This window comes from Barbus barbus, assembly GCF_936440315.1.
Source record: "Barbus barbus genome assembly, chromosome: 29".
In the NCBI taxonomy this organism is placed as follows: domain Eukaryota; kingdom Metazoa; phylum Chordata; class Actinopteri; order Cypriniformes; family Cyprinidae; genus Barbus; species Barbus barbus.
In genome coordinates, this window is record NC_136757.1 from 9,864,124 (window position 1) to 9,885,380 (window position 21,257).

The following is a 21,257-nucleotide window of genomic DNA, read 5'->3' on the forward strand; positions in this document are numbered from 1 at the left end:
AATGGATTAGGCACCAGGGATTCATATTTCAGAGCTGTCATTGTGGAGAGAATGTGTGTCACAGCATGCTAAGAAATGTAATATACACTTGCATAGTCTAAATCAAAGCCTAGGGGAAGAGGAGAGCAGGAAGAGAAGGAAAGGAAAGGAAAGGAAAGGAAAGGAAAGGAAAGGAAAGGAAAGGAAAGGAAAGGAAAGGAAAGGAAAGGAAAGGAAAGGAAAGGAAAGGAAAAATGGAAGTGGAAAAGAAAATGAGGACAAAGTAAAAATTATAGGAAAGAACAAGAAGTGAAAAGGAAAGGAAAGGGAGAGGAAAAGAAAAGAAAAAATCATTAGAATTCCAGTTCTGGCTGTACATGAACACCACACAAACTAAGAATACAGGCTGAACAAAACAAATGTTTCAGTGTTTCAAAAATAGCTAGCATAATGCACAATATTCCATCTTTGCACCACAAAAATTAACTCAAACCCTGAGGACCTCCACACAACCCAAACCACACCACAAACCTGGTGCATTTAAATGCCAAACCACATGCTATGCTTTCCAGAGAACATCCACTGAAAACTCTGCATTTATATGCTTCCTAGCACATCTGTTCTAAAAAAGCAACAAACACATTCTGTTTTTTGTTGTTGTTTTTTTTGCATTCTAGTGTCTGAATATGCAGTAGGGGTGGAAGAGGGTGTTTGTGTGACTGAACTAATCTGGAAACATGTTATCCTTACTGGTTATTAATGTACAGCTGGCAGCACTGGATGTTGAGCCAAGAGTAAAATGACTTTCATGAGAGTGGACCATCACATCAGGGGCAGGAACTTATTGCTCTGTGAAAGCCCATTTAAACACAGAGTTAAAAACAGAGAGTGGTGAACAGCCACAGCTTTTAGCTGACATACTAGAGAGTGTTTTTGTGAGTTCAGCTTTATTCCTGCAGCTCAAAAAGTGCCAAATGGGTACAATGGCATTAGTAGTTTTGTCTGCAAACTATTGCTAAACAGACTTCAAGACAGGACAAAAACTCGAAAGCCCAGTTTCCAATGCAAATGCCACTCATGATGCTCTTATATGAATTGTTAATGTTTGTCGTAAACATTTCTAGCCATTAATTTTCTGAATTCTAAAAAAAAATCAATGAAGACTACATGTGACTGTGATTTAGTTAATCAATGAAATCGGCTGTGGAGCAGGGTTCACGGTTAACTTAGAGCCCAATTAACACTAATCTTTGCTCCATTAAAATCAATGGTACATGTTTCTGCTATAGATTCTCAATAAAACATGACTTCAGAGAGACTCTATAGACTGTATGATATCCTGCACAGATGCATGTAGATTAAAGCTGATCAAGTCGATTGAACGAACGATGGTGCTTGGTTATATTTTATACTTATTGTATTACTACATATTGTACTGTGTAAAAGTCTAAACACATTAATAATGCTTGTTTTAAGAAGGTTATTTATTTCTTTTGGTGGATCAATAGGAAATATAAATGTTAGGTTTCACAACATTATGTTTGCAAATATTATAATAATCCAGTGAGACTATTTTTATGAAAAAGGAGTTCTACAAAAGGGAGATCCTCAAAGAGATCTGATCTTACCATCATCCAGTCAGTCTAAGATTGCATGAAGAAACAGAAAGAATTAATACTAAAGTCTAAATCCATAGTATAACTGGTAAATTCTCCAAGATACTTGCAACAACAACAACAACAACAAAATACTTTATAAAGTATTTTCAAAGGCAAAGTGTGGTTACACCAACTTATTATTTCATAGCAGTTTTTTAATAGATAAAAATCATTCATGCATTATTTTTTTTTTTTTAAATACATCCTCTCTTAAACTACTGTTTAAAAGTTTGGGGTCAATAAGATAAGATAAGATACAAAGATAAAAAAAAAAAACTTTATTCAGCAATGGACATAATTGATCAAAAGCGACAGTAAAGACATTTATAATATTACAAAAAAACCCTATTTCAAATAAATGCTGTTTTTGACATTTCTATTCATCATCAAAAACAAAAACAATAAAAAAACACTGCTTTTAACATTGATAATTAGAAGCATATTAGAATGATGAATATGCATCATTCTTTTCTGAAGGACCACGTGACACTGTAAACTGGAGGGATGGCTTCTGAAAAATTCAGCGTTGCATCAAATTATGTTTTAAAATATATTAAAATAGATAACAGTTTTGTTTAATTGTAACAATATTTTACAGTTTTTACTAATTCTTTTTACTCTAAAAAAATCTTAAAGACCCCAAACTCTCCATACTACTGTTTTTTGATATAGTTTTGTGGGGTTGGAAGGGGGTGTTTGTTTGCTTCCCATGTAGTCTTAAATCAGTTACAAATGTGGGTGGGCTATTAGAAAGACAGATCTTGTTGGATTAATTTCCATATTGTGTTTCTTCATCACTGGAGTGTGTAATATTGTCCTCTTCCACTTTCCTTGTCTGTGATGCAGTTGTAATAATGAAAGCACTGGGCTAATCAATGCTAAAATCACTGCATGCGTGTGTGTGTGTTTGAGCAAAAGTCAGCTCAAAGAACAGCTTCCTGCTCTGCTGACAAATCTGATCTGCCTCAATTACTGAGCAGCAGATCTATCTTCACATGACCCACATAACGCATCATATTACACACACACTGGACGGGAGACACACACACAGGGGTGGAAATATCTTCCATCTTCACCTTCTTTCACTCATAAGGCTCAGCTGATTTTTCTCTCTTTTTCATCCCTCGTTCCACTCCTCTCCTCAGAGTCATTTCTGCCACGCGGTATTGAAATAGATGACAAATTTAGTCTCTGTCAGGCAGCCGATGTACACCTGAGAGCCTTTCCACCGCTCTCACAGTATGTTTTTCAAAGTGGAAAATTTTCTCATAAAACTTCAGCTCTCTTCATCTGTCCCTTGATGCGCTCTCTCTCTCTCTTTCTCGGTCTATCCCAGAGGTCTGTCGCAGCGCAGTTGAGTTACTGAGCTTTAGAGAAGCTATTAAACGTCCTTTTGTTCAAATTGATTAACAAGAAGGACACCATTAATTGAAAAATATGCATCAAATTATAAGAAAGAGCGCAAGAGAAGACAGATACGGGCCAAGAAAGCTAATAATCCATAAATATGGACGGACGGCACCGGAGCTATGAATCATTTCTGATCATTTATGTTCAAAACCCGCGACCTGCACAGAGGTCACTCGTAGATTACTGCATTTAAAAGGATTATTTCTACCCCTTATAACCCTATTAGCTCCATATCACGGCTCAAAGACAATGTGGCCTGTTAGCCTAATTAAAACTAATTACTGATGAAAGCTTGATGTAAAGCAAAGCTGAGGCAACACTCTTGTCAACATAGCCTTGAGCTGTCTCACTCTCTCTCTCTCTCTCTCTCTCTCTCTCTCTCTCTCTCTCTCTCGGTGGAGGCCATCTGTTAGAGGTGATTAATCGAGATTACAGTGACCCTCGGTGTGGGACTCACTCGGGCCGTGGCGGTATCACACTGCCTTTCTGCGCCGGGCTCTTCACGCTCCGCTTAATTCATGTCATCGGGCCCCAAAGATCAGCTCCTACAGGGGGGCTCGTAACCTCCTCCAGGATGCGCGTCTGAGGAAAGGTCGGTAGCAGTACATCACCGTGCTTCATCTGATATCCGACCACCAGAGTGCTTGGCTCAGGGGAAACTCCCACACTGGCCCGTGAGTGGGTTAGCATTTTAACTGAGGTGACTCTCTCAGTGCAATGGCTTTTGGATCCCACGTTCACCTCTCTAGTTTTCGCCCGGGGCTGTTCGAAATGAATTACTGCTCCTGGCGGCCAGGTTTCTTATGATGTGTATCCAGAACTTTAATGATTAAATGATTCACTGGAGTGAAGAACAGGTTTATTCTTATTACACAATCACCCAGAAAGTACAGGTCCTTGAATGTCAAGATACTGGCCTACGTCAGAGAAAAGCTTAACATGGGAAGCGATTTTGTAGGTGGGACATGTTACTGGAATAATATAAGACCTTCTTTAAAAATTAAATGAAAATCATAGGTTGAGATGAATGCCAATCAAAATCAAGTCAAGCTTTAAAATCTGATTGGTTGATAGTAATGGATGGATGGATATAGGCTTTTCAAATTAATGTTTTATAATGTTACTGTTTCCTGAGTCTTTTGCTCTTAACTCAAGAGTTATAAATTGTTCCTATGCTGAAGCTTTTATGAAAAATCATATATTTTGAATTAAAAAGTTCTGAATAAAAAAATTAGAAAATAATTCAATGATCTGTCATGTATAATGTATTGCTACCTAGCTTTACAGATAATTCCCTACAGATTATGCAATAATAAGAATGAATAAATACATAAAAAATCCTTTGAAAACTATATACTGTTTCATACTAATATCATTACAGTATATATGGCTTTGGTATTGCCACCCACCAGCTCACTGAGCCCACTTAAACAGGCACACAGCTTCTCCTGGCTCCCCACCATGTCTGCAGAAAACTTTTCCTGTGAACGCAATCTCCAGATGATCTTGCAAAGACCGAACTCTTCATCATCATCCAGGCTGTATTGACTGACCTCAACATCACTGCACAGTTGGATTTGACAACACTAATGTCAGTTAGATCAGCCAGGAACCTGGGAGGTGTTTTAAACAGCAAATTCACAACCCAAACAGACACCTTTTTAAGAAAAGTGAGTTAAGTCAAATCTGGATTATCAAATGAAGATCTATGGAAATAATATTTAGTGTTGACAGTTGATAGCTAAAGTAGTGTTCAGGTGGAAAAGCAGCACTGTCTGCAGTGATACAGCTGTCTGATTTCATCTTTAATGTGCTGATTCATGAAATGAACAGCAATAGAACAGCATTTATCAAAGGATTGAAAACCCATGAAAGGACGTGGAGTGGAGTTTAATTAGATGTTTGCCTGGGAGGCAGAGGTAACGGCTGGAAGTCATTCAGCTACAACACCTTTTTAACTCAAAAGTTCAGCTTTGCTTTGAATTTGATTTTGAGTACGTATATCAGGTATTAAAAGCTATCAAAGTAACACAACACAAAGTTTACTGCAATTGTTGGATAGCAGGTGACCTGCAAGTAATGTTTAGTGAAGTTTTGTTCATGCATCAACAGAAAACAGCACAGACTTAAAAAAAAAGATCTTGGGATTTAAAAATCATATTGGTTCATCAAAATGAAGACTAATTAAAATGGATGAATTGATATTGTAAACCCAGGCCTAATTAGGACCGTTAGCTAATTTAGTACAGCGAATTGCATAAAAAAGTAATGCATTAACACAAGATTTACACAAATTAACACTACATAACTCCATGATATGTAACTTTTCCAACTTTAGGACCAGTTTTCTCTGCTATAATGTTCTCAGAAAAGTCACCATTAATCCATTTGATGCATTCTTACTGAATAAATATATTAATTACACATGAAAAACGTGAAAAACCATCAAACACAGAGCGGATGCCTCTTCAGCATCCAAAACACAAAAATTGAGAGAAATCCTTCTGCCTGGTCATGCATGACTCCCTGAGCTCCTCCACTTGAGACCTCGTCTGGAGCTAAGCGATAGCCAAGCCACTCACTCTGCCCTAAAGAGTCTGGAGCAAGAGCCTCATCCTGGCCAAAACTCTCCCGTTAGACCTCAAATACCACAACCACGTGCCAGACAATTACGGGGTGAACCAACAAGCAGCAAGTGGCACAGGAACCTTGTATAGCTCTGCCAAATGATTAGCGAGGGGACAGTGAAGTGTGACAGCATTCACCACAGCACTGAATCCCAGCTGTTGAAGACTTTTGAAGTCCCTCAGATGGCCAAACAGGGTCTCAGATGAGAGGGCACAGGAGGGTGATTAATTAATACACCATCACAGATGTTGTATTGCACTAATATCTCATCGAAAATGTAAATATGTTGAGGTATCATATGTTGGATTAACTATAAATGAGATATAATTTTGTATGTTACTTGCAACCTTATGGAAAACTATTGGAGACAGAGAACATATGGGAGAGAATTCATAAAGAATCAAGTGACTGCAGCAAATTGATTCCATTATTGCATGGACAAATGGAAAAAAGCATTATTGATTTCAGAAATGTAAGAAGTATGTGTCAAGAGAGATGGAAATTGATCTGCTGTATTTAGCCAAATGTGAAAATTTTAACATATTCCAGCACTCTTAACCTTTAAGAGTTAAGAGTTTAAGTGACATATCTAATTGTTATATATTTATTATTGTCCTTCTCATTAATAGACCCATTGATGTTTGTGTAGATCCCAGTTGGAGACTGCATATTCGCTTAGATTTTTCCTTATGATTAATAATTATTACACAAGGATTAGCAAGAAAGGGGGTAATGATTGATAGTGTATTCATATGCACACATAAAAATTATCTGCAAAATTATTTAAATGACTCAAATAACATTCTTTGAAAATTGACTATTTCAAGCCAATTTGATTCAAGCACAATTACAATAAAAATAATGAAATTTAATTATTCTGGAACTCCTCAATAGCACATATGTGAAGAAATAGAGCAACCTCTGAATAATTTTCTGCACATTCAAGGCTGATTGCTGTTCTTAATCAGAGAAAAATAATAAAGTATTACATCAATAAACACATTTCCTTCCTGCAAGCTGTCCTTAAAATGGTTTCTGTCTGCACTGATTGTTCTGATTAATAATGATTATAAGAGATTAATGTTGCACTTTCTTGAATTACAAACGGTTGTTTGGTGAGTTATTAAATGTAAACTTAAAAGTAGATGTGATTTAATAAAAGCCTTAGATTGGATAATTCCTGTAAATTGATTCTTAATTATGGTTAATTATTTAGATTTAAAACTAAATGCATAACTTTTACTCAACCAACATACAATATAAGACCACCTAAAAACATGCAATTACAGTATTTTGGTAAAGTTTTTTTTTTTTTTTTTTTCGATTAATCAAGCACTATTCACTAGACCAAAAAAATCTAATTAATTTGCCACATGACAAGTATTCACACCTAATTTTATTTGACAAAAAACTGTTTCAAAGGTAAAATGAATTAGTTAAAATTTATACTCACAGGAAAAACAGGGGTGGTACCCTTTCAAAAGGCACAACTTTGTAAGGGTGCATAATAGTACCTAAAGCGTACATATTAGCACATTAATTTTTTCTCATCCACTGATGACATTTTCCATCATTTACAACACAACGCATTGACATTTATTACAGCAATCTGTGTTTTTACTGTCGTTAGGTAGCACAGTTATGGGTCTTCTGAAGTGGTACAGCCCATTCCTAATCCAAAACAAGCAAAAAAGATCTGTGAAAACCAGGTGGCAATGACGGAAGTTGTTTACGCATAAGTAAGCTTATATGACCACCAAACATTCAACAGCATATAAATCAAAATAGCTATTGTTACCAAGAAAAAAATTGGTGCCATGAAGAAGTAAACAAGTTTTGGAGGCGTTGGTGGAATTGGACTCTGATAATTCTGCTCATCATTCTGAATCACATACAGTATAGAGGATAGGGGCAGCCGTGGCCTAATGGATAGAGAGTCGGACTTGTAACCCAAAGGTTGTGGGTTCGAGTCTCAGGTCCAGCAGGGATTGCAGGTGGGGGGAGTGAATAACCAACACTCTCTCCACCCTCAGTACCATGACTGAGGTGAGACACTTGAGCAAGGCACAGCACCCAGGCGCCGCTCCGGGTGTATGTTCACTATTGTGTGTACACTTGGATGGGTTAAATGCAGAGCACACATTCCGAGTAAGGGTCACCATACTTGGCCACACACCACTTCCCTTTCCCCCTTATATGTAACAATTTTAAAATCTCTGAAGGTACATTCTTTCAGAAATGGAAGTCTGAGTCCGTGCCTGTATTTGAAATTTGGCTTAGAGACCTAAAATATGTGTTATCCCTAGAAGAGCTGAGCTATAAGATGGTTAGACATAAGATATTTGTAAAAATATGGAACCCTATAAAATAATTAATTAACAATGACATAACTTCTAAATGGTTTAGTGTGCACTCTGAGTGTTTCAAATAATTGTATATATAGTTTGTTAATTTTTCGACAAGGAACTGATATCCGGCAATCAGATTAGTGTGTTACCACCTTTAGTTCTTGCTTATGTTAATATTAAAGGAAACAAGTAAGAAGTGGTGTTAATGTAACTAGTACCTTTTCTTTTCTTCATGTATTCTATGTTTTAATTAGTTAAATTATTTTCCACTGTCAAGTGTCTGAATATAGGCATATGTGGTGAAGGAGTGGATGGAGTGGAGATTGATCCACCATATCCTCCAGATTGATATTAATCATATTATTACATTATTTCTTAGTAAGATCATTGCATTATGTCTCGTTTGATTATTAATCAACTTAGTGATCAGTATTTAACCTCCCAGATTATTTGATGATTGGCTTAAGTTAGTAGTGCCATCTATATTAATACAGATTGAAGTGTGTAGTCTTTTTAGAGTAGCAAGAGTGATGTGTAACCATGCTGGAGTCTATTATTTCCTTAGGGTCACAAGGCCATGCCAGGAGGTCAGGATGACCTCCCATCTATGTGAGCTACGAGTGACGGAGAGAATGGTGACTTTTATGTGTTTGAATAACAGATATTAAAGAATCCTGTTCTATCCTGTATTTCTACTCTCCAAAATGACTGCATAGTATGTGTGTAACCAACCATCCTGATAAGATGCTTGCTAGAGCTAGGCAACCTTGAAATGCAGATAAGTGTTCTGTGTGTATGTGTGTGTGTCGGCATCTTTTCTCTGTGTTAAATGAGAAGACTGTCTTCGGGAAAGTCATCACTGCCGCCATCCTTATCTGGAATAGGTGTCTGGACACCTATTTTGTCTTACTCCTGATTGCTGATGCCTACAATAATCATTTGAAGATATGCTTGAAGTGCTTACGTCCATATGTGGAAAAAGTTTATCTAAGTTTTAGAACCAATCAGAATTTTGCTTACTTATGCATTGACGCAATTAGCAACCTCTGTTAGAGTATAATTGCTGGTGTTTACGAATTGTACGCAGAGCGGCCCAAGAACTCCATCGCGAGTACTGAAGCTGTCTTCTGCTGATGAAACTGCAAACTATTTTCTTCAGTAAATTTTCTAATTGATTGCATCTCTGACTCCTGGTCTTCATTCAACACACCTGGTCCTTGGGTCTTAGCTGTAATTCCCCTACAGGTTGAAAGTATGTATGCATTTAAGAATTTGAAAGCAAACACAGTTAGGATTGGACATGTACAGTATTTTGTGTGTGTAATGTATAAGAGGTTTGTATGTATAGTATGTGTATGTGTAGGTGTGTATACATGTTTATATAATATGTATATATATAGGTGTTTGGGTACATGTTATATGTATGTGTATGCGTATATATATATATATATATTCATACATGTACATGTCTTAATTATTCAGCAGTTCACTTTGTCCACAACATTAACAAATGATGGCTGTATAAAATTTAGTTGTATCCACTTACATGTAATTATTTTTTCTTACACTTTCTAAACTGAAGAACATATTGTTAATGTTATTAATGGTTCCCTTTTTGTTAAAAGCAAATAAAATAAATAAATATATAAATAAATAACTGGTGACTTAATATAATACTCTGCCAGGGAGAGTTAATATTAGGCACCTATTAGTACCTTTTGAAAGGATACGTCCCAGTGGCAGCTATTGTGTCATTTTTTTTTTCTGAAAGTGTAGAATACAAATTATTTATGCATATAAAAGATAATTGTAGTTGTAATTTTAAATATTTGATTTTGGTCACTCGTGTCTTCAAGATTTTTACTAGACAAAACGTGAGATTATGCTAATCCGAAAAATGGTCATGACAACCCAGATGGTTTATTTAACATTATATCAAAGTCAACTAAAAAGCATGACCGCCTGCCTCTTTTATCTGTCAGTCCCAGAACTCCCCGAAGAGACACAGCGCCTCCCTGAGAGACCGCCAAAATGACGATGTTCTCACCATAGCCAGCGGCACGATGCCAACTAGGTCTTTCTGTGCCAGGTGGATGTGCGTCTCAGTTTCCTCATTGCCGGCCCTGATGCCCGGGTATTCCACCGCCCAGGAAATGGACCTGCTGCCTACTGTACTTCCAACACCGTCCACCTCCAGATCCACCTGAACCACCCTCTGCCAGCCCGGCTCCACACTGAAGAAAGAGAAAGAGAGAGACAGAAAGGTGCTTTGAAACTGACAGTTTTCAAATAATCCATGGCATGATTTTGAGAGAGAGGCCGCAAGGTCAAGAACCATGCACGCTGAGAATTATACATGTTTTATGTTCAAAAACGATGCACCTGACACATGTGACCACATAGAGAGAGTTGAAAATAACAGATCATGTGATGTAACAAGTCTCCAGAGGAAGCAGGTTTGAAGCCACGTCAAGTCACTTAGAGTTTACCGTCATGAGTCGATCAAGGAACAAGGAGAAGCGCAAGTGAGAAGCATCATAAAAGAGCTGCTGAGTGCAATGACACAGCTCTCAGCGATTACCGCACCGCAACACATTAAAAGAAGGATAGAGAGGAGAAACCCAACAGAGGGGAAAAGTAAGGCAGGAGGTATAAGAAAGGAAGTGATATGGAGAGACAGGGAACAGATGGAGGTAGACACATACAGAGACTGCAACTGACAGGAACAGAAGAATGAAAGAGAGAGAGAGAGAGAGACAGAGAGACAGAGAGACACAGAGAGAGAGCAAGAAAAAGAAACAAAGAAACAGAAACTTCATTTTCTGCCTGAGGTGGTGATCACCTTGCCTCAAATTGCATGCAGAGTTGAAGAACAACAACACTGTTTCTAATGTTTTTCTTGGCTTTACATCAGTAACTCCTGAACTTTTCAAGCAAATGGCCAGGATAGATCCAGAGACCAGAAGGTTCTCTGAAAATGTAGTTTACCAAGTTACAAGCTACTATTCATTTAAAGTAGTCTGAGAGTTACTGCTCTGAAAAAGTTAAGATTCGCTATAAGCTAAAAAAAATGGACGTGGAAAAAGGACAATATTCATAAGAAAATAAACTATCTAATAACTATCCAATAAACTAATGGCTTCTGAAAGTTGCAATTTGTGGTCAGTTTGTGTGTACATGTGCATTTTGGGCCAACCTTTTCCACTTATAATGTCATTACTAGTGTGAAATTAGTATTGAAGTAGGCTAATAACATTTGCTTAGTTGTTAGTTACTTTAATTGCACAAACATTGCCTATAAAGCCTGGTAGGAAAGTGAGGCAACAAGTCAGCTGCTTAAGCTTTTGGACACAGACAATAATTCAGGTGTTTTCTTTTTTTTTTTTTTCTCTCTGAAACAAAACAGTGAGGTTGAATGCATGAACAATCCCAATTAGGCTGACATTATCAAAACTGAAGAGGTAAATCTTTCCTAAACAACAATACAAATCCTTTTTACATAACATATTCTAGTCTAAACATAGCACAGGGAATGTACAGGGCAAGAACTGATTCAATACAATGAATGAGACTTTACAATGAGAGAGAGGATTGTCTGAATGAAGGACTCTGGCTTTGAAAGATTTTTCAATGCTACATACAGAAAAGGCTGTCTAAATTAACTGACCAACTAGAACTGTATTTTTCAATGATATACAGGAGAGAACTGTTTAAATGAACAGATTCAGAACAGAACAAATTTCCATTGCTACACATAAGGGACAGAACATTTGAACAAACCAATTCACTACAATGAGTCAGACTTTCCAATGCTACATATAATAGTATTGGAAAGTCTGACTCATTGTAGTGAATTAGATTGTTCAAGTGGTTCTGTCCCTCATATGTAGCATTGGAAAGCCTGATTCATTGTAGTGAATAGGTTTGTTTATCAGAATCAGAATCAGATTTTTTCACCAAGTGTGCGCAAATACACAAGGATTTTGTTGTGGTTTTCAAGAAGCTCCTGATACATAAATGCATACATACATACATACAAATATACATACATATCTGACATGAGAACAGAAACATTTAAATAGGACTTAACAATAAATACTAATGTTCATGAATTTAGAACAGAAGATTTATGTACAGATTTGTGCATTATTTACTCTATATTTACAGCTGTATAGAAAATATGCATGTGTATTTACATAGTACTTGAGAGAGAGGCAACAAGGAAGGAAGGAAAAGGAAGGAAAGGATGTGAGGCGTCCCATACTTGGAATTTGTGCTCTACAAACACACACACACACACACACACACACAGTGAACACACACAGGACAGGACTATTTGAACAAACCAATTCACTACAATGTATCTGGCTTTCCACTCTTACATATGAGGGACATAATTTTTGACCATTTGACCAAACAGATTCATTACAATGAGTCAGATTTTCCAGTGCTACATGAGGGGCAGAACTATCTGAACTAACCGATTCACTACAAGGAGTTAGACTTTCCAATGCTACATCTGAACCAACAGGTTCACTTCACTGCAATGAATCAGACTTTCCAAATGTTACATCTGAACAAACAGGTTTACTTTTTTGATGTAAATGGTAACAGGCTCATAAAAACAAGCATGCAGCATGTTAAATAATATTTTTGACTGTAATAAAGCCAATTAATCTACATGTTTCTACACAAAGCCCATTTGATGGCAGGCTCTAGACATTCTTTTTGTAGCAAGAAGAAACAGGGACACGATAATAGCAGAAACATCTCTCAGAGTGCATAGACGTTTCCTGATTACACATTTACAGAAAACAGCACCCCAAATCCAGTTTCATTATGACAACTCTATCTCTTGAGAGCATCTTTCACACAAATTATCAACCTATCATCGAACAGCAAGAGAGTCAGACACCGAGTTTGAAAAGAAACATCCCAGTTGTGAATCAACAACCCAATTTTCCTGACAAAACAGAGAGGTGCACTGAATGGCAAATGAAAATGGAGAAAACGCTTTTCATTTCAGGAACACTGACACTGCTCGTTTCACTCGTCCCATGGCACACACGTCCTCAAAGTTTCACAACAGCCTGTCAAAACAGATGCCGAGTTGTTCTGAGGACCAACACAATCGCAAAGTCAGAATCAGAGGCCCAGAGTAGAGCACAGAACCATGCTCATGCACTTAGTGCAAATGAATACTTGACTGAACTTTAATTATCTTGCAAATCACCATTAGTTACTTTTGAATATAATAAGGTTAATGCTGTGCAGCTGAGGATTTTAATTAATTTTGTGTGTGTGTATGTGTGTACTTGTTTATGCTACGTAAAAAACAAAATGTGGTGCAGTCCAGTGAGTTATGCCATCACCTAGAAATTCACCTTAAAATCATTGTTTATCCCTTTGGTCCATCTTGAAAACACAAATATTGACAGTTTTACCTTTTTTGGTGCTGAAAGTGTTTATTTGTTTTAAATGTTTTAATTTTAAGCATTTTTAATTTTGTTATTTATTTAATTAAAATTTAAATTCAATATTTGTATTTTATTTCAGCTTTATTTCAATTAAGAGAGTTCAACCAAAACTGAACCAGTTTGTGGAAAATAATTGGATTTCCCCAATTTCCTGAGGCTCCGGATTACATGTAATAATTTTCAGTTTCTTGCAAAGACGGATCGTTTCACTTCATAAGACCCAAATATTCTTCCGGAAGCCAGGGGTATACATTTTGTGCTCCATGATATCCCTTTTTTTCCTCAAAAATGGGTAGCTGCTGACTTGCACATTAAGAATGACAAAGGACCATGGTTTCAGCTAAAAATCTCATTTAATGAGGAAAAAACAAACCCACAAACCCTGTTTAAAAATGTTTAACATATACAGCTTTCACACATTGCATTGGAAAGTATAACTGTAACACCTACACATTTAATGTTACCATAAGACAGGCTTGATTTCACATATTGCAAAAAAACATAATCTGAATCATCATAAACAGTGAATATCCTACAGCAAATTTTGCAGTGCCCCTCTCTCTTTGAAGTCCATGTGCAGGAATACAGTTCATGTGCGAGAGGGAGCCAGAGAAAATGAGAGAGAGGAAGACAGAAAGTGTCTTTGGGGATTTGCAGAGATATGAAAGCTGCTCTGGCAGGTACAGCAGCAGGAAAGGGATGACAGAATAGAGTGTGGCAACAGCCTTTCGGGAGTGACAGCAAAGGAGCGATATTGAGCCAGAAGAGAATAAAAAGAGAGATAGGCACTGAGCACATTTAAAACTGTCCCACAACTCTGGCAGTTTTGCTTTTCTTGGGGAGAAAAAATAAATAAATTATTAAAAGAATTGGTGTGAGAAAAAAGCTGTTGGAAATGCAAGTGAGACAGAAAATATTGCTTGACTATTTGTAGTCATACAATTTTTGCGTCAAACTTATTATAGACGAGAGAAGATCTGGTCAAAAGTAAAAAATAATAGAAGGAGAGGAAGGAAAGGAAAACAAAACAAAACACAACAAAAAAGAAGTGTAAGGAGCAAGATAGAAAGTTGGATTCTATTTTGATCAACATTTCCATTCGACAATTCAATGAACTCCGCACGCACGCACACACGCACGCACACACACACACACACACACACACACACACCTGGAATACAAATAACATTATTTCTAACAAATTACTCTGTAAAGAATGGACAATATTCCATTACTTGGCAAAATAAATAAATTATAATGGGAATCTATGGGAGAAAGTAATATATCAAATGCATTAAACTGATCAAAAGTGATTTTAAAGACATTTACAATTTTACAAAAAGTTTATATTCCACATAAATGCTGTTTTGAACTTTCTATTGACCAAATAATCCGGTTGCACTTTATTTTACACTACGTGAATTTACATGTACTTACAGTGCACTTATAATGTACCTACCTAAGAAAATACTAGTAATATAAGGTAACTACATGGGTTAGGTTTAGGTTTAGGGGTAGGTTCAGGGTTAGTACCTAGTTATTAACTAGTTATTGTAATTACTATAATAAGTACATAGTATGTACATGAGTAAAAGGACTCTAAAATAAAGTGCTACCAATAATTCTGTAAAAAATCATAGTTTTGAAAAAAAAATACATTTGACATTTATAATAATAAAAAAAATGTTTCTTGAGCAGCAAATTAGCATATTAGAATAATTTCTGATGGATGGATTAATCCATGAAGACTGGATTAATGATGCTGAAAATTCATCTTTGCATCTCTGGAGTAAATTACATTTTAGAGTATACAGTATGTATTACAATTGAAAACAGTTATTTTAAATTAGATAATTTTTTAAATATTACTTTTTTATTGTATTTTTGATCAAATAAATGCAGCATTGATGGGCAAAAGCAACTTCTTTCAAAAAAAAAAAAAAAAAACTTTAAACTTAAGTTTATAAACCTTTGAACGGTACAGTGTAAGTGATTTAACTAAATAAATAAATAAATACATACATAAATGGTAAAAAATAAGGGTTATTTCTACTTTTAAACCCCATGGAGTGCCATTACTGTGCATTACTGTAAACACATTTTTGTTTTGTTTATATCATTGATTTCCTGTGGTAATCGAAAGCACTCAAATGATGTTGACACACCTTAAGATGCAGTTAACCTTAAACACTCATGCACACAGGTGAATTTGTTATAATAAAGAATATGTTTACCCAGTTCACTGACATGATACTGTTTGTTTCTGTCAAGATTGCAGCTTGAGTTTCATATTAGTTGAGGCTGTGAGTGTTTCAGCACCATGGACAGAGACACCACACAAGGACAACACACTAAAACTTATTCTCTAGTGAGCAGCCACTAGTAGAATAGAGTTTAGAACAGTGCTCAGTAAAAGCCAACAAGTCTCCTTCATGAATATGTACCCAAAAGAAAGACAGAACATTCATAAAACATGTCCTATTACACCATGTTCCTGAACACTGTGCATATAGCTATTTGTATCTGATAGCATCATTTATTAGCACACGTTGCCTCTGTTGTTTTAGCAGCTGATTCACTAAAGGAATTATGCAATCAGGTAATGTGCAGAAATTGAGGTTCTCACAAGGTTGTTTAAAATAAATATCTGCCTGCATACCTACAATTTACTGCTGCCTCAACTAGAAAATAATCTTTTAAAATAAAACTATGTTTACCACCATTTATCTGTGGGCGGTAATAGAGACATGTAATTTGCTTTTGTGTTTAATGAGCCTTATTTGCATAGAAAGGAGTAGCGCTTGGCCAGAAAAGAATAAAAATGTATAGTGCATAATTAGTGTATATTCGTTGTAAATCAGATGCCAGGCTTTGTGGTGAAACAGCATGCAAAAGTTGCAACTGCTTCATGAGAATCAGCCCTTATACCTTTTCTTACTGCTTTCCAAGTTCAAGTAAAGTTTCAATTTTGGCTCTGTGCAATATTACATGAAGTGATGTTTTTGTTTTTATTTCTTTGTTTCAATTTTTAAGACACTTTTAAATGATGAGCACGGAAATGCTACGTGAGCGTAACAGCGATTGAGACGATATTCCAAAATCTCTACTAGTTTATCGTTAACCCCTACAGTATTCCCTGTCACTAGTAAAGTTAGCAAAGCCTCCCTGAAATGAGAAACAATGACTTTTCCTTGTATTGTGAAGCTCTTAGCAGCTTACAGATCATCCCAGAGGAGAGGCTCTAGACACTGCAGGTCAGATGAGCTCCTGGTAAGTGTCTGCTGGGACCACATTTAAATGCCAGGGAGAGTCAAGTGACAGAGCAAATAAACAATTTCCCCACTGAGGTGATTTATTTCAGTGCCAGGTCTCTGGGGACGTACATAATTGAAAGTGGTTGCATTATCCAGTTATCGGAGTAAATGTTTCAGCCAGAAGTGTCTTGTGTTTTTGTGTGTGTGCGTTGTCATCTCATATCCTTTTTCCAACAAAATCTCTTACATAAAAGTATTTTAATTATTTATGTCCACTTTGACAAAGACATGTATTTTATGTAATTTATACATAACATATGTATATGTTACAGAAAATATTCAGGTTCAAATTGAGTACACATGGGCATAAATCTTGCATTTCTGCAAGCTATTTAGCAGTATACAGCAAATATAATCTCTGGACATCTCAATTGTCAGTAATAGAGCACAGAATCTTAAATCTATTTAGGATTATCTTTGGAAACAATTACTTGAAGATTACAGTGACAACAACAACAGCAACAAAAACAGGTTTATCAGATTCAATTTTTTGTTGTTGTTGTTGTTGTTGTGAATTTGACTATTAGCACCAGCAGTAAATGTCAAACCGAAAAATAAATAAAATAAAAACAGTGGTTATTCATATCAGACCAGTCAGATAAGACCCAAGACACAAAACTACCAACCCACTGATAACTAATTTGCAAACTTGGCTCATTCCAAACCTATGCAAATTTTTGATATCAGATAGATGAATACATTAACACAACCACCCACATTTACCCAAGAAAACCCACATTCTACTACTCTGCTACAGTGTCACTCCCCAGTACCACAGGAAAAAGGAAATCATATTTCACCCTAGTTGTGAATGTGAGTCTGAATTTAATGTGGTGAGATAAAAAGGAAATGCATTGCAGAATAATGGCAAAAAAAAGTTATTATAGTATTGAGCTGACCTCACAGGCTGCACACAAAAACAAACCAACAGCACGAGCAGTATAGTCAGATTCATGAGAAAAATGACTCTTATGAGACAGTTCTTTTGAAGAATCATTAAAAAACTCACAAGATTGAATCAGTCTGATGAATCATTTACTGAATGAACTCATTTACTGAACTTACTTAAAGGTTCATGAAACTTAAATTAGTTTTTGTTACTGATTTTTCGATGACAATCAGAGTGATTATGACTGATTGTTCTCATGTAAAATATAGTTTTATTGAATGGGAATACATGCACATACACACACACGTTTGTTTTTGTGAAAAGTGGGGACATCCCATAGGCGTAATGGTTTTCATACAGTACAAACTGTTTGTGCTATTGTCAGCAGATAGACACAGGACACGGAGGTAAGTGGAATACAATCAACAGGTTTATTGAGGAGAAGCAGAGGGGAATGAGATGAGCAGAATGTCCAGGTAAGCAGGCGGGGAATGGGAATGTCTCTAGGGGCTTATCTGAGTGTGAATGTCCTTTTCCCTTTTCCAGGGGATCCGGAGGTAACAGTGGAGCATGAAGACGGTAGTGAACTGGAGCGGTGGAGAACAGGGATATGAACACTGGAGCAACTGGTATAGACAAAAGGTAAGTGGGTCAGGTTAGTCAACATGAAATGTATGAGACCAGACAGTGAGTGAATGGGAGGAGTGCAGGGATATAGTGCTGCTGATCGTGCTGACAGGTGGCAGTGATCAGGAAATCAGGAGATTGGGATCTGGTGAGTGTCACTGGTGGAGACTGCGGTGACTGTGGTAACTCTCTGACAGCTATTTCCCTACACCAACCCTACACCTAAATTTAGCCCTCACAGGAAACTGTGCATTTCTACTTTACCCCCAAAAAACTCACTCTGTATGATTTATAAGTGTTTTGAAAAGTGGTATATATATATATATATATATATATATATAATCTGCATTGTTAATCCTTTTGATCTTTTATTTAAAAAATTCACAAAAATCTAACCTTTCATTGGGTAATAAGAATTTAAAATGGGGGGAAATATCATTATGAAATAAATGTTTTTCTCAAATACACGTTGGACACAATTATTGGTACTACTAGAAATTCTTATGAGTAAAATATCTCTGAAGTATATTCCCATTCATATTCCCAATTTTGTGCACTCCAGGGTGATTATGAACATGAAATTATCCAGCCATGGCTTTCTGTTTCACAGAAATATAAATAGAAGTGAAAACAAAGCCCAAATTCCCTTAATCATCCATCACAATGAGAAAAACCAAAGAATATATTTCTGATGTGCAGCAAAAGATAATTGAGCTTCACAAATTAGTGAAGTGGCTTTAAGAAAAGAGCTAGAGCAGTGAAAATTTCCATTTCCACCATCAGGGCAATAATTAAGAATTTCCAATCAACAGAAAATGTTACGAAACTGCTTGGAAGAGGACGTGTGTCTATATCGCCCTATTGCACGGTGAGGAGGGGAGTTTGAGTGGCTAAAGACTCTCCAAGGACCACAGCTGGAGAATTGCAGAAAATAGTTGAGTCTCGGGGTCAGAAAACTTAAAAAAAAAAATAATAATAATAATTGTCAAACAGCACCTACATCACCACATGTTGTTTGGGAGGGTTTCAAGAAAAATTCTCCTAGCTCATCCAAAAACAAACTCCAGCATATTCAGTTATCAGACACGACTGGAACTTCAAATGGGACTGGCTTCTATGGTCAGATGAAACTAAAAAATTAGCTTTTTAGCAGCAAACACTCAATATGGGTTTGGTGAACACAGGGATAAAAAGTACCCCCTGTGTAGAATGAATTATCCTGCTGTATTTTTGATGTTGTGGGCCTATATTTCTGCTGCAGGTCCTGGACATCTTGTATAGACACATGGCATCATGGATTCTATCAAATACCAACAGATAAAAAAAATCAATAAGTGACTGACTCTGTTAGAAATCTTATAATGGGCCATGTTTGGATCTTTCTGGTCTGGAGTGATTCTGGATGAAGGAATGGTCTCGGATCTCTTGTCAGGTGTTTCTTTAACCTCATCAGGCATTATAGGAGACAATTTTGAATTGTTAAACTGGCAAATGAAGATTTCAAAAAGTATTGAAAAAGGGTGCCGTTAATTGTGGCCAGTGTGTATTAGAGAAAAACATTTATTTCATAATGATATTTCCCCCCATTTTAAATTCTTATTATCCAATGAAAGGTTAGATTTTTGTGATTTTTTTAAATAAAAGATCAAAAAGATTAACAATGCAGATTAATTTTTGCAGCCTTCTTTGATCATATTTACCAAGGGTGCCAATAATTCTGACCACTACTGTATATAAACATTGAATGTTTATTTACTTATACTTACTAATATTAAAACAAAGCCATATAAAACTGTAAGATATGGAGATAAGAAGTGGGCATGAGAGAAAAAATATATATATATAAGAAAAGCTATAGGGAAGAAAAAACCAAACAGGAAATGCCCCCTTGAAAGGTTATAAACCACCATATTGAACATTTTATTTTCCATGTTTGGTTCACCAGATGTCCTCAGGTAATATTTTAATGTACATGTACAGAAAGCGATTGTGTTAGTGTGTGTGTTGTAAAACCCTGGATCGGCCACATCTGACAGAAGAAAATTACAGTTTGGGCTCCAAAAGAGCCCCGAAAAAGGAAAAGGACAAGAAATGGAGCCGTTTGACATCTGAAAGTATGGTTGCCTCAAGGTCAGCCAACCTGTTTCACTGACATTCACACACACATTTATATTTTGGACCATTTAAAAAAAGCATACAAGCAGTGCATGTACCCCACATATAGCAGATTAACTACAAAGGAAAAACATTTCTCAATAGGCACAGTTCTAAAATGATATGCCACTATTCAAGACTGTTTTCTTGTCCCAGTAAAACACTCACTCGTACGCTTTTGATGGACTGCCTGGCTTCCTATCAGGGCCGCACAAACACGCAGACCTGTTGAGAAATGTTCCGCCAGGTTGTTTATTTGGCAGTCCGCAACAACTCTCCTGCTTTCTCGGATGCACACACTCACAAAGACACACGGGCACAGTGATAAATACCTGTGACAGACAGTGTGTTCAGAGGTAGTGTGTCGTTGCGCGGCACCAGGCTTGACTAGAAGAAAACCCAACGGCCATCAGACATATTCAAACACCCCACAGCCAGAAAGAAACTACTCAATTTTCTCCTCACATGAATATGAGTATGTATGTGTGTGTGTGTCAACTCGTGCTGCATAACAAAAAGTAAGTGGGAAAAATTAACAATGATGGACATAGAAGAAACAAAATGTCAACAGCAGAAAGGATTATAATAACAAAGTAGGTCAAAACCTTCAAATGCATTTGAGTAAAATGCTAGTAGGAACTGAGAGTATGTACTGTAGATAAAAGTGCTTGCTTCCATCTTAGAGTAAAACAAACAAAAATAAATAATTGTGAGTTTGTTTCTCATAACTGCAACATTATTTTGTGCAATTTGACTTAACACATCACAGCTGT

At 36.4% G+C, this 21,257-nt stretch overlaps 1 protein-coding gene across 1 annotated transcript in view; it reads right to left on the reverse strand.

The window, feature by feature from the left end:
* LOC306849457 (transmembrane protein 132C) overlaps positions 1-21,257 on the reverse strand; it is a gene marked incomplete at both ends in the record, with an annotated part of 217,821 nt that overhangs the window by 67,225 nt on the left and 129,339 nt on the right. The window contains one exon of the mRNA XM_079384494.1: positions 10,071-10,257. Coding sequence (XP_079240620.1) covers positions 10,071-10,257 — 187 coding nt within the window. The remainder of the gene's footprint in view (positions 1-10,070; positions 10,258-21,257) is intronic.